This window comes from Scomber scombrus, chromosome 6 (genome assembly GCF_963691925.1).
Source record: "Scomber scombrus chromosome 6, fScoSco1.1, whole genome shotgun sequence".
NCBI classification, from domain to species: Eukaryota; Metazoa; Chordata; class Actinopteri; order Scombriformes; family Scombridae; genus Scomber; species Scomber scombrus.
The window spans coordinates 26,579,786-26,598,531 of record NC_084975.1 but is presented as its reverse complement, the minus strand read 5'-3'; the positions used below and the strand labels follow the sequence as shown (position 1 = coordinate 26,598,531).

General features: G+C 41.0%; 1 protein-coding gene across 1 annotated transcript in view; it reads left to right on the top strand.

Moving 5' to 3' along the window:
• Positions 1-778: 778 nt before the first annotated feature.
• Positions 779-18,746, top strand: part of znrf1 (zinc and ring finger 1) — a 57,837-nt gene continuing 39,869 nt past the window's right edge. Inside the window, exon 1 of the mRNA XM_062421657.1 lies at positions 779-1,172. Coding sequence (XP_062277641.1) covers positions 779-1,172 — 394 coding nt within the window. The remainder of the gene's footprint in view (positions 1,173-18,746) is intronic.

The following is an 18,746-nucleotide window of genomic DNA, read 5'->3' as shown; positions in this document are numbered from 1 at the left end:
ATTTTCAAGCCCAATTCCCCTCCAGTGGGAATAAAAACAAAGTGTGTTTGTATCTGCCAGCACTGTCTCCTGTCCTGTCTGTATTTATGATCCGAGCTTGCGCACTGAGCGCCTCCATTGTCTGACCGGCAGCGGAGAGGAGCGGAGCGCCCATCTGAGCGCAGGGGAACGGCTACACTGTGACCCCGATCTCCGGGAGAAAAAGGCTGGGGGATACCACCGGACAGTAGAGACAGCGCGGACGGCGACGTCATTTTTTGTCACAGACAGACCGTCGTTTTATTGGTGTTTTTTTGTGGCGATCAGACAGACAGCAACAGTTGTCACGATGTCTGAGATCAGATGAGACGAGAGCAGCGGAGTGAACATTGCGGCTCTGCTGTGATCCGGGCCGGGCGGGAATGATACAGCCGTCTTAATCAGCTGGGACAGCGAGGAGGGGAGCGTGGTGCACGTCAGTTTGTCATTCAGCGTGTCAGCCATCCTCCCCCCCCACCCCCCGATTGTGTCGAGGTTTTGTCTGCGGCTGAGGTGAATCCAGACGTCAGGGCTGGCTCATGCTCCGCTCAGCAGGGAAACGGGCTGTTGCGTCTGCAGAGAGTCACAGCTGACGAGCCTGCTGAGACACACGGACAGACAGGCAGGCAGGCCGAGAGACAGACAGGAGTGAGGGGAGGGGGGCGACAGCCTGTTTCGGCTCTCTCGACCACTTTGCGGATCGAGCCGAGCCCCCTCCTGTTTCCACCCAGAACCCCCTCCCATTTGTCTCCCGCTTTGGATGGGGGGAAAGCAGAGCACGGCGGGGCGGCCCCGGGGTGCTTTCCCCGGTGTCTCTACGGATGACAGCGCGGTGCCACCCTCGGCCCACTTCGGCCACTACCGGCCGAGCGGCACCATGGGCCTGCGGAGCCGCTCGGTGAGCTCCGTTGCCGGGATGGGCATTGAGCACAGTCCCGCCGTGCCCTTTGGTTTCTACACCCCCAGAGGGACTGACTCGGATCGAGCCGGAGGGGGGTCAGGGGGCACTACCGCCGCCCCTCACGGTACCGGCTACCAGGACACTGGGGGCGGAGGGCACCACACAGACGGGGTGCTCTATCTGGGGTCCCGGGGGTCGCTGGCTGACACCTTGCCCCTGCACATCGCACCCCGCTGGTTCAGCGCACATAGCGGTAAGGGCGGCACACACACACACACACACACACACACACACACACACACACACACACACACACACACACACACACACACACACACACACACACATCAAGCAGAAATTTCAGCGTGACTGATCAAGCATCACACATGAATGCATTTCCCCTCAGACATCAGCCCATACAGACACTTACAATCACGCATACCGTGTTTATCTGCAGGTAAGCTGCTGAATGACACTAATGCAGTGCCATTAAATTTCACCCCTGTGAAGGGAAGTTCAGCCCAGTTCTTGGATGCAGCTTTAGCTGTAAAAAAATAAGCTGACCTGTATGTAAAACAGCATGTTTCTCTCAGGGTCTTACTCTGTGTGGGTTGATGTGGGCAACACTCACAATAACAGCAGCAAACAGTTGGCCATCTTACATTTTTCTGCATAAAATTGTCTGAAATATAAGATTGAATATTACAGATGCAGTTAATGAATCAAAGTACGCTTAAACAGCCATTTTGGTCATAAGAAACAGTGAGAAGTGCTCTTAATAGGTCATTTAATTTGCTGTGTGTATGAAATGGGTTGTGGTGAGCATATTGTTGCAGGGTACGCTCCGTCTTGACTGTCACCGCTGCACCGTCTGCATAGGTCATTCCTTGTTGTGTGAAATGACACTAATAAGCTTGTTGCCAAATCTGGCTGAGTCAATTAGCCTGGCGATTAGAGAGGAGTGAGGGAGGGAGGAGAAACTGGAGAAGGAAGAGAAGAGAATGGAGGAAGGTGAGGTAGGGAGTGAAGGGAGAAAAAAGGGGGAGGATGGAGGATGGAGAGACGGGTTGAGTGGAGTTATTCATGCTTATCATTGGCTTACCTCTCACTCCACAATATGTTTCTGCGTGTGATAGAACCTGTCAGGCCATCAGCCTCAAGTGCACACATCTACACTTGCACTCACACAGCTGTTTCCATCCCAGCTGCATGTAAAGAAACGCACGTAAACACTCAGCAATAAAGTCCTCGAGGAAGATTATAGACACACACACACACACACACACACACACACACACACACACACACACACACACACACACACACACACACACACACACACACACACACATACAGCAGGCACAGCCAGGTCCCCAGGCTCTCATTACCAAAGCCATGACCAGCTCACAGCAGGAGAATAGCAGGTTGAACGTCAACATCTCAGCTGTTTTTCCTTGCCGAAATTGCCCAGCGACCCTGATGTGCTTTTGTATCAGTGAGATGAGATAACACTGTTGGAGGAGGGGAAGAATTTGAGGAAGGTACACATGTCAGAAAGAGAGATTGAGCTCGGAGGCCTTCAGGAAAGAGTCGATATAAAGGAGACACCTGAGTGTTCACCACTAAATCCTCCTTTATGGCTCAAAGTAGTATTTAAAGTGAAGGCCTTGACATTTCGGGATGCACAATGACTGTGGGGCAGTAGGGTGTGGTCAGCTGCTAGCATGTGACTAAAAAGGTGAGGCTAGTCGTGACCACATTGCTGGAGGTCATAGCAACAAAAAACAGGAGAGGTAAGCAGGAGAAGAAGGAAGAACAACAATTGATGCTGATGATAGATGCTGCACACCTCAGCCTCAGCCCTCAGGCAAGATGACATAAAGAAAGACAGACAGCCCATCAAGATGAGTGACAAGCGTTGGCGCGAGAACTTGACCATCTGATGGAGAAAAGGGCAAGATTGCAAATACTCCTCCTGTCTCTTTGAGAAAAGTTGCATCTTGCACAGCTAATCTAGTAGTCCTTTTCTCAGGATACAGTTTAAAGTACGTGATGAAGGTATCTGTGACCAAAATGTCAAATCTTTAATGCTGTAACAGAAGACTCGTTGCTACTGTGGGGAGTTTTGCCCCTTTTCATCCATCTTGACTTCTGCTCCGATTGCCTAGCATGACCTTTCATTTCACTTGTAACTCCGACAGAAATGTTCCTCTCAAAGGGGTTTTCTGTTGGTGGAAGAGATTTTTCGAGAAACTTATTGGCTGCCTTAGGCTGCGTTCAGAATGACAGTAGAGCTGTGTCTAAGAATCCATGGTCCTCATTTATTTCAGTTAGACCAGCGTGTTGGCACAGTAGAGTGCCACAAAGGGTGAAGTTAGTTCATACTTTCGATTTGGACACAAGCTGCAGAGTGGCATGCAGACAGTAGACACACTTCTATACACACTAGAAATTGGTATCCATCGTGACAAATTGTAAAGTTGTGGATAGTGAGGGATCTCATCACACAGATTCAAACAAGCATCCATTTTACTATTGTAGTGCCTGCGACAAAATTCCATGTTTGCCAGGCTAGTCTCTGAACATAGCTCTTAAAGTCTAGTGTCTAGTGCTGTCAGTATGGTGAATACAAATAAGAAAATAAGCCTTCAGATTCATTAACATATATTGTTTTATATGGTTAGAACATTAGTCAAAGCGACACTAGACAAATAACAGACAAAAACTGTAAACGTTGTCGAACAGAAATAGGTTATGTCTGTGGAAGCACAAACAATCAAACACACTAAGTCTTTGTCACAGCTTTTGTCTTTAGATCATTGTAGTAATTTTTGGAAAATAATTCAAGAACAACATAGCAGAATGCTTGAACCTCACAAACATTGTGGCTTCGGTGCTGGGTATTAAATGGTAAAAGTAAAAGACTGATGATTAAGTCCAAGGTGGTGCCTGTAAGACTGTTTTCTGCTTTCTTTAGCCTGGTTTGGTCTTTGCCCAGTTCCAGGCATTTATCTAAAAACAGACATTTCCATTTGAGAGCAAACCAGTTGACCCAAGACCTGGTCAACAGGGAGGTTTCTTAATATACTTCCAAACCAAATCTGTTGGGACTCATGCAGCTGTGATTCAATCCAGCTATAGGAAGCGTTGTGTTATATAATTTAACACAATGAACATGCTGTTTGTGATTATGGATTGTGATATGAATAATAGCTGAATTGTACAATGAAAAATGAAAGGAACGTACCAGCGTTTTTTCATGGTTCAGCCCAATGAATAGAAATCACATTAGTGTGAACCATCATCAAACTATGCCACTCGGAGAGGACTGAGCTACCATCCAAAAGTTGATCGTCTGTTGATGCAGATTGCACTGATGTAGACAGGGATTTCTACAAACAGGGACTTCCAGGAATATCAAAAGAAAACCATGTAAAATGCTACTTTACATGTGGATATTTGGGTTGTAGACCTCATGAATTACTCTACAGAACAGAGTGACTGTGCTTAAAGACATATAAGATAGCTAGTTTGTGGACTAGCAATTACTGGTGAAATCCAGTGGGTGTTATACAAGTTGTGATTGATTGATGTGCTTCCTAAAACCATTCAATGGTTTTGGGGAGCTAAATCATGCACAGCTCAAGACTGTCACATAAAACGTCACACATTCGGTTTGTTTATTTGCATTTGGAAGATTAATTCTGCATTCATTGAAACTTTGAGGTTTTGAGATTTGCAAAGTGTGATGTATTCCCTCAGAAACACAGATTGAATGTCATATACATGACCGAGGCTGGGTTACCAACTAGCCAAAGTGGGGACCTAAGGGTCCCAGAACTCCAGGGACTCCAAAAGCTCCAATCTTACTGTGTGGCCACTATTTGTCTGCCAAATTTATTACAATTTGCTTTGGGAATATGCAACACTTTATATGCTTTATTTATGCCTTGGACATGTGATCTGTATCTGGAGACATTATCTGGATTATATTTGCTCTTGTTATCTTGATTCTACCTGCACCATGAGTGGATCCCAATGTGTAAATTAGCTTGATGGACTTGTCAATGTTGACAATGCCCAGGTCAAGCAATGGTGGGTGTCTTCAGGTGACTTATAGCCACTGCTTCTACTTGTAGGTTTTTTCCAGGCTTGCTTAAGCAAGCAGGAAGGTGATCTGTAAACTTGCTGGGTCAATGTTCTTCTTATGAATGCGGTCACCCTAAACAGATTACAATTATACCTGACTGAGATCCAATCACAGGGTTAATCAGACCACTTCCAGATGCGGTTTAGCCAATCCCATTCTGATCACAATATGGTCTGAGTGCATTTGCGTGCTCTTGTACTTGCAGTACCATTATATTCTCATATATACTAGTGTGTGTTAGACAAAGAGAACAAGAAAACATCAGGCCTTGACCTTTATATTCACATAGAGATGGATTGTTGTTGACATAGTTAAGCAGATCTACACACATATACACAGACACATTTTATTGTTAGATGGATTCTCAGAAGACACACATCGCTGCTGTACTGAAAACACTTGCTGCTTCTTTGTAAAATGGCTGTTAATCAGACAGGCCACAGGTGCCTCTCCCTGTTTGCCCTTGGCAGGTTGGTGTGTGTTTGTGAACGAGAGACAAGGAGGGGGGGGGGTTACAAAGAAAGACTCAATTGTCATCACAAGGAAAAACAGATTGTCTCTTTTAAATTCAAGACAAAGGATGGCAGTAAAGCAGAGGAACATGTAGTGTGTTTTGATGAGCATCTTGATGAGCACATATTAAAAGCTGCGCTTCGAGGCAAATGTTAATCACGACACAGACTAGTAAGAGCTATTGTAGCACACATACTGACCACACACACACACACACCCACACACACACACACACACACACACACACACACACACACACACACACACACACACACACACACACACATACAGAGAGAGAACAGCAGCAGTCAAGTTTCCTCTTCCTCCCATCCATCTTTGGTGCGGTGCAGGTAGAGGTCAAACAAGCTACGCTGGGGCGGATTAAATGGCTGCTGCTTGATTCAAGAACATGAATGGGTTGGAGGATTTAGGATTCATTCATGTATTTACAACAGCTTTATTTTGGGTCTCGTCTCCATCTCACTATACCTCTGCTGACAGAAACATATGGCTGCTTGGATCTGTGTGAATCAGACCACACAGGGACAGTGTTGTGTCTGAGGTTGATATTTGTTATTCAGTACTAAGCACCATAGTTGAGCATCATGAAATGATTCAAATATTTATTTTTTCTGTTTTTAATTAAGAATAGGGTCCTCTGACAACTATAATAGAGTTTTATTTTACTTTGGCTTTTTTTTGACAGCAGACAATTAGACTTGTGCAGTGAAAGCACATCGTTAATAACATTAACGATGCCACATTTATTCAAGTGTCTCAGTTAGGCCTCACTAATTTTATTATTTACACCTTCAGTTTTCCTACTATGTCATGTCAAATGTCTTCGGTGTTACGAGGCCTATTGAATTTTCCTGTCGATATGCACACAGCTTAGAAAATATTGATATGCTGCTGCTGATTTGTTGGCATATTCAGCTTCTAAATGGTATGTCACTAGTGTTCCACTGGCATATATCCACTCCCTTCAGACATATTTAGATTAGTAATTGTAAACTGCGTGTGGTTGCTAGTTATCTCATAAAAATAGGATGTCACTTCTTCTATTCTACCTCTTCTCTACCACTTTTCATTGACAGATATGTGTAAAACTGGTAGCTTAAACCATAAAGGCAGTTGCCACGAAAGAAAATGACTACACAGCTTTATTAGCCCTAGAGGCAGCAGGTAATATAGGCTAGAGAAGGCTAAGCTTTCCCTAAATTCAGAGTTGGACTGGCTATTGGGAGTGGTGGGAGAAATCTCTGGTTGCTATGTAGGCTGCTTGATCAGCCCATTATACAAAACCAAATGAGTGAGTGTGGCGCTTGAGAAGGCCATCATGGCTGTGGGAAGATGATTTCAGTTGCAGCGATTCCCCCCTGCAGCAGAACTGATATGTGCATCTCCCCACTAAAGAGAGAAGCTGTGCGTATTTACATATGAGGCAAAGCAGTGTTAATTCATTGATTATTTAAATCTCCACACACGTTAATGTTCTGTGTTTTTCCACACATCCAAAAGGTCAGCAAACACAAAGTCAGAGTTCATACAGCGAAATTGTTTGTTGTAAAGCAGCTGTGCCTCTGAAAAATCCTGGTCTCCGTCAGAGCTGTCAAGTTCTTAAGTACAGTTTTTAGTTTTGCTATTTAAATGTCCCACGATATTTGCTGCAGAGACATTACTGCGAGCATGGAAACATTTACAATTACTGAAAGCGGCCTCTTTAATCTTTAAAGTAAATCGTTAAAGAAAACACTCATACATCAATGCAACACACAATAAAGAAATCACCTGGAAAGCTTGTGCTGTTTGACATAATTTAAAAAGCCATAAAGCCTACAGGGACGGGTAGAGATGGAGTGTAATGTCCACAGAAGCAGCTTCATTGTGTTCTAGATCTCTTGGGCTGCTTGAGACACTTCTAACCAGCATGTGTCAAATGGGTCTATGAGATGCTTGTCTCATGCCCGTTTTTCCTTACCCCACTATCTTTACATGTAGCGTCATACAACACAAAAAATATGGCAACAACACAAATAGCACCCATAGGTTGCCAGAGAGCTGGATAGGGTCTGTCTCTTAGTTCTGCAGACAATTTTTCCCGTTAGCCCCTTGTACCCAACCCAAAAAGCGTTTTTTCTTCATACACCACCATGGTAAAAGAGGTGTCTGTAACTGTTGACAGGGCACCTCGAACTGCAAACAAGGTCAATTATGAATCTTTCTATTATGACATTTTGATTCATGGTGATTTAAAAATCTGTGACAATGTCATCACAATGTAAAGTCTACGAGCCCAGTGGGTACTTCCAAGCAGGGCCAGTGTGGGAAACACTACTATGCATATTCAGTGGAATTTATAATGTGGACGTAACCCTGGAAACATGAAACTTTTTTGTCATTGACACCAAGCAAGCAGCATTTTCGGTCCAATAACCTGCACTTATTATATATCCATGGTCTGCCATTTGATGCTGATCAGCTAATGTACATCAGGTTTGTCTATCTGTTATCTGTCCTGTTAATGGTCTGATCTGTCCTGTGATTGGTCTGATATCTGTCCTGTGATTGGTCTAATATCTGTAATGTGATTGGTCTGATTTGTCCTGTGACTAATCTGTCCTGTTATTGATCTGATCTGTTCTGTGATTGATCTGTCCTGTGATTGGGCTGATATCTGTCCTGTGATTAGTCTGATCTGTCCTGTGATTGGATAGGATAGAATTGGGGATTCCATGCCAGAAAACTGAAACAATTATCTACAAGGGGACAAAATGGTCTGTCATTTCCACTCAAAACACCCAAATCTCAGCTATATAGAATGTTTTGGAAAGAAATGAACAATGATTTTGATGTGGATTGGCTTATTTCTGAGATTTGTTCCAAATATTGGGCCAGATGAGGTGGAATTAACGAGTGTGCCACGTCGGATTCACCAAACACTCCTATCACCAGGAAACAGTCAAAAATAAACTTCGTAAACATGATGAATCCCACCTGTTCTAAATGTCTGTTCTAAATGTCAGCTGTCTCAGCTGTTGCACCGTCACAGAAATAAAAACAAAAATCATCAGCCAGGGAGTTAAACTATTACTTCGATAAGCAATATTTCAATTAAATGAATAAAAGTTATTAATAAATAGTCAGTTTATATTGTAACTGTAACTGTGGAAAAGTAACTGTGGACAAGTCGCTTTGTAGTTTCGGCCGCTAATATTTATATTGTACGCTTGCATTATATCATAGTTTTAATTGTCAATGTAAATGACTGATATATCTACCTAAATTGTTAAATAGCCTACTTCTTTATACTAAATAGCCTAATAATTTTACAAACAGAGTAATGTCATCATGATTATGGATTCAGAAGTGCAATTTAATGAACGGGACATAGTATACACTTGCTCATTGCCTACATCCCCTGTAGTTCACACCCATTACTCAGGGGTCTCTAAAATACGGACAATATAATATACGCTCAGCCTGCGGATCGACATTATTCATTTCTCTGTTATGTGGTAGTCAGCATACAGTGATGTTAAAAAGAATATCCAAGTCAGTTGACTCTGAAGCTCAACTGCTGATGTTACACCTGCTGCTGGATTGCTGTCAGCACAGACCTGCTAACACCCGGGATGACAACGCAGGGTAACAGTTCAACAGCTCGACCTCTCTGTGTCTTTTGTGCTGATAAACTACAGTAGGTTACATCACTCTGTAGTATAGCTACCGTATCGTACTTGACTGTATTGTATCATACAGTGTTGTTTGGTCTTGATACCCGTGTGGAGGTGTTATGTGTTCATTAAGTGATTATCATATCTAGTATATGATTGTCACCCCCCCCCCCCCCCCGGAAAAATTTGAGTTCCCCCATAAGACATGATATCGTTGGCACACTGCCATTAGACAATTAGACAGTAACAGTCATGTTTTATTGCTCTGGTTATGCGTGACAGGTACGACAGGTCTGCACCACTCGTAAATTTTTGTTCGTACATAAGAAATAAATCCAAAATACGAGAAAATTGGTGAATGCGGCAAATCCTCGTAAATCACTTGTACGCATGGTTTAAGAACGAATCTGTGCGTACGAGTGGTTCTTGCATCTGGCCCAATGTTTTGGTAGTTGGTTTGGAAGAAATTTGACAGCTGCATACTTTTCCTGTCTGAAAATGAGGAGACCATTACCCTCCACACCCGCTGTATGAGTGATGCAACATGTTTACACTGGCCAAAGCTACTGTGTTGTATTCTACTTTTAAATGTACAACTGCACCTGGCAGAACTTAATTTTGACTCAAAAAAGTCTAAAATATGTATATTTAAACAGATGTTAAGTAACAGAAACCAAACTTTGTTTTATAAAATTTCCTTCATTGATTTCTTTAGTTTATGCAAAAAGGCTTATGATTGCTTTGATTAGTCCAAATGTTCCACATCTGTGACAAGTATGAAAGGCTGGACAGTTTGAAAAGAGTTTGAACCCAGAGAACTGCCACTAAAGACTGCAGTCCTTGAAATTAATATGTCGAAAAACATACAAATTTGACAGGAATGAATAAGCCGGAAGAGAAAGAGAGAGACAGTCAGAGTGAATGAATCATTAAAGGAAACAGATAGAAAAGGATAAATCTGCTCATTGTGGTCGGGCATCAGTGTGATGTAACTGAAGGACGAGGCAGGGAGACAGACAGAGCTGGGAAGCTGGGAAGAATAAAGCCACATAGTTATCTTTTTTGACTTATGTCAAGCTTTATAACCAGAACTCACACACTATAAAACATCATACAGGAATTCTGTGGAATCAGTTAATCTTTTGTTTTAGGGTTACAGTTAGAGTTAGGTCTAACCCTAGGTTAAGTTAAATGTCTAGTTTTATTAATTTCAAGTTAAGCCAGCTCACATTTTTCTCCAAGGAACCTTTTTTGTAGTTTGATGAAAACATACAGTACATGATGGGAATTTGCTGTGTCATGTTTTTTTCTTTTCATGATAATAAAGACACAGCAAACCATGATAAAGGTTACAGTTCTGACAAGGGCACTGGGAGCAGCCTCACATGCAGACATTTTAATGTAACTGCAAAGCAATCCTGGCAAAACTTTGATGATTATCAGAGTCACTAAAAAGTTGTTGTTCGACATATCTAAAATTTGATTAACTTGTTTTCTCAAACTTAATGCAATCTCTTTCACATTTTGATGACTCACAAGACAACTTTCAACTAAGTTTAATTAGCATGCATTTTTGAGGCAGCAGGGAAACTTTAATTTAACTCGAACCAGCTTGAAATGTTCTACAGTGTCGTAATTAGATCATATGATTAGGTCTCAGACAGATGTATGAAGAAATGGCTTTTAAAGGGAAAGATACACAACATCAGACGCAGCTGAGACAGACAGGTTAGATCCTGCTCTCAAGCCAAACACAAATGACTGACTTTACAGTACAGCTCAGTGCTTTAGTGAGCCTTTGATCATTATATCCGTCAGTCATTCTTCAAACCAAAAGGCCTCGCCTCCACCCTCCTGCCTTTTTATTGACACCGCCTGTCAATACAGCATCAGTGTTTAATCAATACAGCATTTGCACTCTCTTTCTGACCAACAAGTTTAATCCCCACTGACCTTGGCTGCAAATTCCCCAGCTGTACCTTGCAAGTGAAAAAAGCATTTTTAACACTTAATTACATCGCCTGTTTGAACAGAATAGAGCAGAAATGAATAAAACTCAATACAATTCAATAGAGACCTTTGCTTCACAGGTTTACCCAGCAGCCACAACTGGTGTCATTATTGAGGCCTGTTTGTAACAAAGTGGAGCTGCAGTGATGGGTCAACTCACAAATCAATTGTTCATTTGAACAATACTTTTAAGCGGCTGAGTTGAATCAGTTCACCACTGGAACTGAATCAGATTTTCAGGTCAGTTAAGCCTGTGACTGCGCACATTTGAAAACATAAACGCAGGACAAAGACACTTGAATTTTGCAGTCAGTCGAGGGTTGCAAACTTCCTTTTTATACAAACAAACAACATTATTTGTTTGCATTGCAATACAGACAAGTGATTATTTTCTAATTTTTGGTTCAGCAGTTCAGTTGTTGGTGTCAAAGTCAAGACGTTCTCAGTTTCGGGTTACATGGATGCACCAAGTTTACTCTTATGAATGCATGTTAGATCAGTTCAGAAGGGATTGGGGTAGTTTTCATGGTGTTTGTGGAATCATCATATTATATTTTATGATGATGTTTGTGCTAGTACAGATTTGTGTTACCCTGCTCATTTTTGCTGCAACAAAAGCAGCAACATTTTGTCTTTTAATCTGAATTCCACACAGCATAATGTCACCTTTCTTTTGGTGTGAGTGCAACATTTTTGGTCAGAACTGGCATTGAGTAAATAATAGTCTTTTTCCTCACCATCACTGTTGGGATTCAAGTGATTGAGAACAACTCTCCTCAAATTTTTGTCCTTCCACATGATTTTTCTTTAACCACGTTACTCTTTCTGATACACACACACACACACATATAATTTGTTTTCATTTCTAGCAGTGTGTCTGGGCATTATTATCATTGAGAAATTCAAAGTGGTGCGTATGATTGCCATGTGACAATGAGATTACATTCTTACAAACATTGCATGCGCATAGCTTTACTGATACCAGTGCAGTTTGCATTGCAGTGTGTGGACACCAGTGATATGGAATGTAATACATTTACAATACAATCATGTCTTTTATTTTCACCAGTAAATATTTTCTTCTGGAGATTCAAAATTTTAAAATCTAGTTATTGTTGCAGATGATGCAAAAAACTTTAAATCTGGAGACTATGCACGTAATGCCTTTTCATAACTCTATGGTTCACCAAAAAGTGAACAACAGACAATTTATAATGATTGTTAATGTTACTAGAAACACTGATTTTCCTGCTATGACAATCAAAATATCTAATTATAAAATTACATTTAAAAAATTGGACAGGAATGTCCCACTTATCTAAATATTGTTATGCAAAATGTATACAGTGAACAATTTCCATTAAAATGTAATTACTATTGTTGTCAAATTCTGTTCATTTCAAATATGTATTTGTATTGAGAAACATGAAGAGGTAAAAGTGCCCAAACCCACTGAGAAAAAACAACACAATTTTAAATATTTAAGCAATTGCATTCTTATTCACACACATTATAGTCACACAGAAACATGTTTTAGCCTCTCACACACACACATGCATGTAGTTTGTTTTAAACCAGGTTAGAGGGTGAACCAATGACTCTTGTCACAAAGCTTCATGTAATCTTCTCCCTAAGAGTTCACTCACCCAGCTGAGGTGCAAAGCAATTACTCAGCAAGCCCATCACTTCCTCCCTCTCTCTCTCACTGAGCAGATGTCTGCCATTGTTCATGCTATTGTTCTCAGATTACAGACACATGAGCACATCTTCCACCTCTATACACCGGCGCCTTTTAATTTAAATGTAAATAGTAATAAAATAAATCTGGCACATGGACACACACAAACACACATACATTATGCTGTAGAACATACCCCTGATTATGTTAACTTCAATACAAACTTTAAACTGAAATTAATATTACAAGTATTAGGAAATGTGTCAGTGTTTTTAATTTAAAGTTCAATGTCTAACCAGACATAAAGCATAAAAGCAAAAAGATGAAATGATGCAGCTTGTTTTTGATGTCCTGACAGATTTGCTTTTCTCAAACTACTCATTTAAAGCATAGTTAACCTCAAAAAATTCACTAGAAAAATAGATGAGTTTTGTTAAAATTTCATGACATTCAAAAGTAGCATTATTTATTAAGCTGCAGTCCACACTCGCAGTGTTTTACTATGTAAAAGTTGTTGATGTCTGACTGAGTTAGCTGTAACATTAGCTTGACGGACAGGATGAGCTATATCACAGCCCTGAATCCCAGATGTCCCATTTCAGAGATATCAACATAATAATCTCAATACATAGATATGACATGCTGAAATACTTCACAGACTTCACTGTTACTGTGTACTATCTAGTACTGCAGCTTTCACACAGACTTAGGGTGACCATATTTTCAAACCCCCGAAATCAGGACCCTTAAGTGTTAAACGAAGATGAAGAAGAAGCGAAGGTTTCAACACCATGGACAGCACTTCAGCTGACAAAAAAAAGATGTTTTGTCTCCTAAAATCCACCAAGGTATTTGTCAATGTGTGCTATTTTTTTAAAAACCAAAATGAGGCATACATCTCTTTGTTGCCTATAAATAACTGAATAGGCTATATCGTAAAAATAACTTTTCTGGAGGTCCCAGCACTCAGAGAAACCACCGCTTATATTTAGCTATCCTAATATGATCTCCATTTTTACTGAAAATATACTCTTTCCGTGTGTGCAGAACGCAACATTTATGTTGCCTGGTACTTAACAAAAGAAAGAGTAAGATCCTGGAGCACTTTAGAAAAGACTGACTCTCTCTTTGTTATAGCTAAACGTTAGCATACTGACAGGTTTTGTCAGAAAGAGCCACAAGCGTCATAGGCTAGCAACCACCTTGACGACACCTTGATTAATTAACACATATAGAGACAAATCAGTGTAGAATTCAGGCATGTGGTGCATTGATTATGTTTTAATATTGTTTAAGGTAATAATGAATGGGACAGAACATGACAAACATCTATGTAAGCGCTATGTAAGTGTGTGGTTATTATATACATAGTTTTAAGTTATAATTTGAATCATATCATATCATATTATTTGAAAAGGTTTTCTCAACACAGTAATCTTTAGCCCACCATTAGCAGCTCATGTAACAGCATTTTAAGCTCTAGGATTGGATTTTTTTAACACCGAAAATCCCAGTGAGAGTCATAGGTAACTTATCATCTTATGTTTTTGTGCACATAGGCTTTTACCTTAGACTTTTTCCTGATATTTTTTGACACAGAGGCTCATCTTTTGCTGTAATTATTCAACTGACCATTGAAGCCATAACAATGGTCAAACAGTGACTCACCTCACATTGTCTATGCAGATTTAAAAAAAAAAAAAAAAAAAAGTATGTTACTTGTTAGTCATGGAGATAGCTTTGGTTTTATTTGTACAGATTTTCAGATATTCATCTCTTTGATTCCTACATCAATCCAATTAAATGGAGGCAACTAGAATTTTCTGTTTTGGTGTTTAAAACATTGAAAACAATTTTACCAGCACATTTTCTGGCAAATGCACAGACCTCACTGTGAACAGTTTTCATTGGATCTGATCCCTATATTGATAGATTTAGATGCAATTTCTTAAAAACTGCACAATGAAACCAAAAGCCAAACAATTTGCACTGCTGGATCATTAGTGACAAGTGAGAAAATATAATTTAATTTTGTGCGCTGATTTAGAGCATTGGTTAAATAGAATTATGACAGAAGTATCAACCATTCAGAAATCAGTGTTTTGCTTGCACTTTGAATACATTGTAATTCACCACACAACTGTAATGCTGCTGAAATAACTACCACATTAAATCAGCAGCTCTCTGGTACAGTCTGGAAAACAAATGAACAGAAAATGTAAATTTATGTGCCTGCCCCAATACTTTCTACAGAAACCTTCTTTATACTGTATGTCTGAATTTGAGCCATGGAGTGAACAGGAGCAAGAAAAGGTCTCCCTGTTCCGTCTGGTAGAAGGAATGATTAGACGTCTTCGGCCTGAAATAAGTCTTCATTGCTGCTGCTTGTCCTGTGCTTGCATCATCAGGTTTAGGATTTTGAGGGGATGTAAAGAGCCTTCCTCCCAGATGCAGATTATTGACAAATGTATAATGGCGTCCGTATACAACATATACACGGAGACGAGGGCACAGAAATAAATCGGCACACATCCTCCCACGCTCACACTGCAGCGGCACGTGCATGCAAACAAATAAAAACACAGCTGATGCATAATGCACAGGCGCAATTAGAGCGAGTCTCGTCCATAGGGTCGGGTGTTGTGGCTGGATTTCACGGCCAAGGGTTTCAGGAACACAGGGATTGGAGGAACATCTGTGCCGCTGAACTGTCTGGTTGCAGGATACGAGAATATAGGTCAGCACTGCAATTTATTTCTGTTTCCTCTGCCTGTATCTCTCTCTCTCTATCACACACACACACACACACACACACACACACACACACACACACACACACACACACACACACACACACACACACACACACACACACACACACACACACATACACACACACACACACACACACACACACACACACATTTACACACTCTCCCCATATTTCCTTGTCTCTTTCCTCCTTGTTAACTGCATACACAGAGGAGGCATACGAGGACACACACACACACATACACACCCACACATACACAGACAGACACACACGTACACATTCTGCATACATGCAAGTGCAAGGGCAGAATGAGATGAAGAACAAGGACGGAGGGATGAATGAAGAAGAGGCTGTGAGGCGAGGTTTGGAGATGGGTTTTTGTTGCTGTGACAACCACATAGCTGCCTATCACTGCTGTTTTTCTAGGCATGCATGCACGCACAAGCAACACGCGTGCACGCTCCCACACAAACACGCCTCACCTTTACAAATGTTGCCACGACCCCAATATTCCCTCTCTGGCTGACTTTTGGCATGCACACACACACACACTCACACACACACACACACACATACAAATGCTATTTATACACAAATTAGTGGAAAAAGAGCCAGAACAGACAGTTTTGAATAGAGTAGATTATTGACATGTTTACCATTTTGCACTTTTAAATGCTGGATTTCTTTCCAGTCTCACTTCCTGTCTCATTCAGAGCAGTCCAAACATTCATTTCAACAGGTATTAAAGGTTGCATCAGTCGTGTGGCTGCATGTCAGCACCATATGTACTGTAATTGCAACAGGCTGGCCAATTATGAGCAGCAAGGGCCCCGGTGGTCACCACGGCAGTCGATGGGCACAGCGACTGTTGCTATGGACAGCGACTAAATGTCGTCACGGCAGAGCAAAGAGACTTTCTAAAGATAAAACTCTGACTTGTGCAGAGCAGCAACATTTACAGACTTCTGTACTGCACCTGACTGATCTAAATGTCTTTCTCAGAGTGATATTTACAGAAAAAATATCCCCATGGAGCCTCATATAGTGTCGCATATCATCTGATCAACTCAGTCAATTGTAGTCATTTTCTGAGGAAACACTGACATTTATTTTCCCTGGTGTACCCATTGTCTTAAGTTTGTGTACTTCTACTACAGCAGTCACTTACAGAGATTTCCTGCATTTGCTAGAATTCCCTTGTAATGATCCAACAGAGAAGGAGTTCAAACTTGTTGCATGAAATAATTCATTATTCATAAGCTTTTTTGTGGCTGAAATTAGTGCTGAAACAATTAGTTGAATAATTGATTAGAACCACACGTTTTCTGTCGAGGTAAAATGCTTAAGCATGCTTTATAATACAACAACAAAAAAACAAACATGTACTTATATATAAACTTGAATCAAGAAAAAGGATCAGATATACATAAAATGTTGCCTATATAATTTAGAAAATATATTGGTGCATATTGGACAACATATATAAAGATACCGATATATCTGTGATAGACCAATATTGGCCGATAATAACATCTAACAGATATATCGGTCTGGCCCTAGTCATTTGCTGTGTGAGCCCCTGTGTGGAGTTTTATTCTTCTTTAAATATATTGTATCCCTGGTAGTCTCCTGGTTAGATACACCAAATAATTGCAATGTCCACGGTTTAATTCTGTGTTGCATGTCATACCCCCAGTTTCCTGTCTCTTTTTAAGGATGTAAGAAGAGGTGGACCACCTTCACTACAAAACAATGTGTAACCTGTTGGTTTGAGACTGTTGGTATGACAACACAAATGATGTCAAGGCAGCACGTTTTGTTTTGGCTTTAAATTCTTAGTGAGAAAGAAAATAAAAAGGTCCCAACATGTCAAGTCATTCCTTTTAGTTGTCTTGACTTCAGCCCTTTTAGCAACCCAGATAACCAGATAAGATGAAACTCAAAAAAGATTTTGAAGATAACATCTTGTAATTTTGTGTAGATAACATGATTGATTGATTAATTGCTAAAATAATCCACAGTGTAACTAATACTGCAAACACTGATTCTTTCTCATGCGTAGTTGCAGTATTGCTCATGTAACACCTCATCTTTACCTGATGGCTGGTGAGGAAACAGCACGGCATATGTGTGGTTGCTGTTCAGAATGAGTTATATTCACCATGTTTTTTTCCGATCCCAGTTAGGCCCACTGTGTTCTCTGGAGAGACAGGCTCTGAGGTGTTGATTGGGCATTCAGGGAGTCTTTCGTCGCAAACAACCTAATTTAACCCCTGTTGTCACTGGATCGTGTAAACCCAAAGCACAGGCCACACCATTTTCAAGCTGTGGCCCCATCCTCTCTTTTTCTTCTACCTCTAATTATACATTTCTCTCTCCCTCCCACATCACCTCTCCGATGCACTGCTACCTCTCTCCTTCCTCCACCTTACGTCCATCTAAGGTCACATTATCTCCCTGTGTGACAAACGGAACACAATAGAAACGTTTCTCACTTTCCTGTTTCTGTAAGCTCTCTTCTTTCCACACCCCCAACATTTATCCTCTCCTCTTTCTCTCCATCTCTCTCTGTGTACTTTTCTCTTTCTCTTGTTCTGTCCTGTTCCCATGGAAACTGCTGGTCTTTCCGGTATGGTAAGGAGAGTTTGTTGGCGAGAGTTACATTAGTTGTAAGTTGTGATGTAATCAAGCCAACAGTTTCCAGGGCTGCCGTTTATGGTCATGACAGCAGTAGGCTGCTGACGATCAGGCTTCCTCCCGTCTGACTGTGGCACAAAAGAGCTTTCTGAGGTGGAGGCTGTGTGTGTTGACTGTTTGTGAGACAGAACCGTATACTACAAATACTGCTGTCTCATCCAGTTATTATCTACATTGGCTGTATATTTATAGCCTTATTTTTAGAGCTCTGAATGTAGCTGTAAAGCTGCAACACATTCAAGATGGCAAAAATGAAACAGGGGGGCAAGGTGACCCTTTTACAGCAGAAGTGGGGGAAGGAGTAAAACTATACTAAAATAATCAATGTA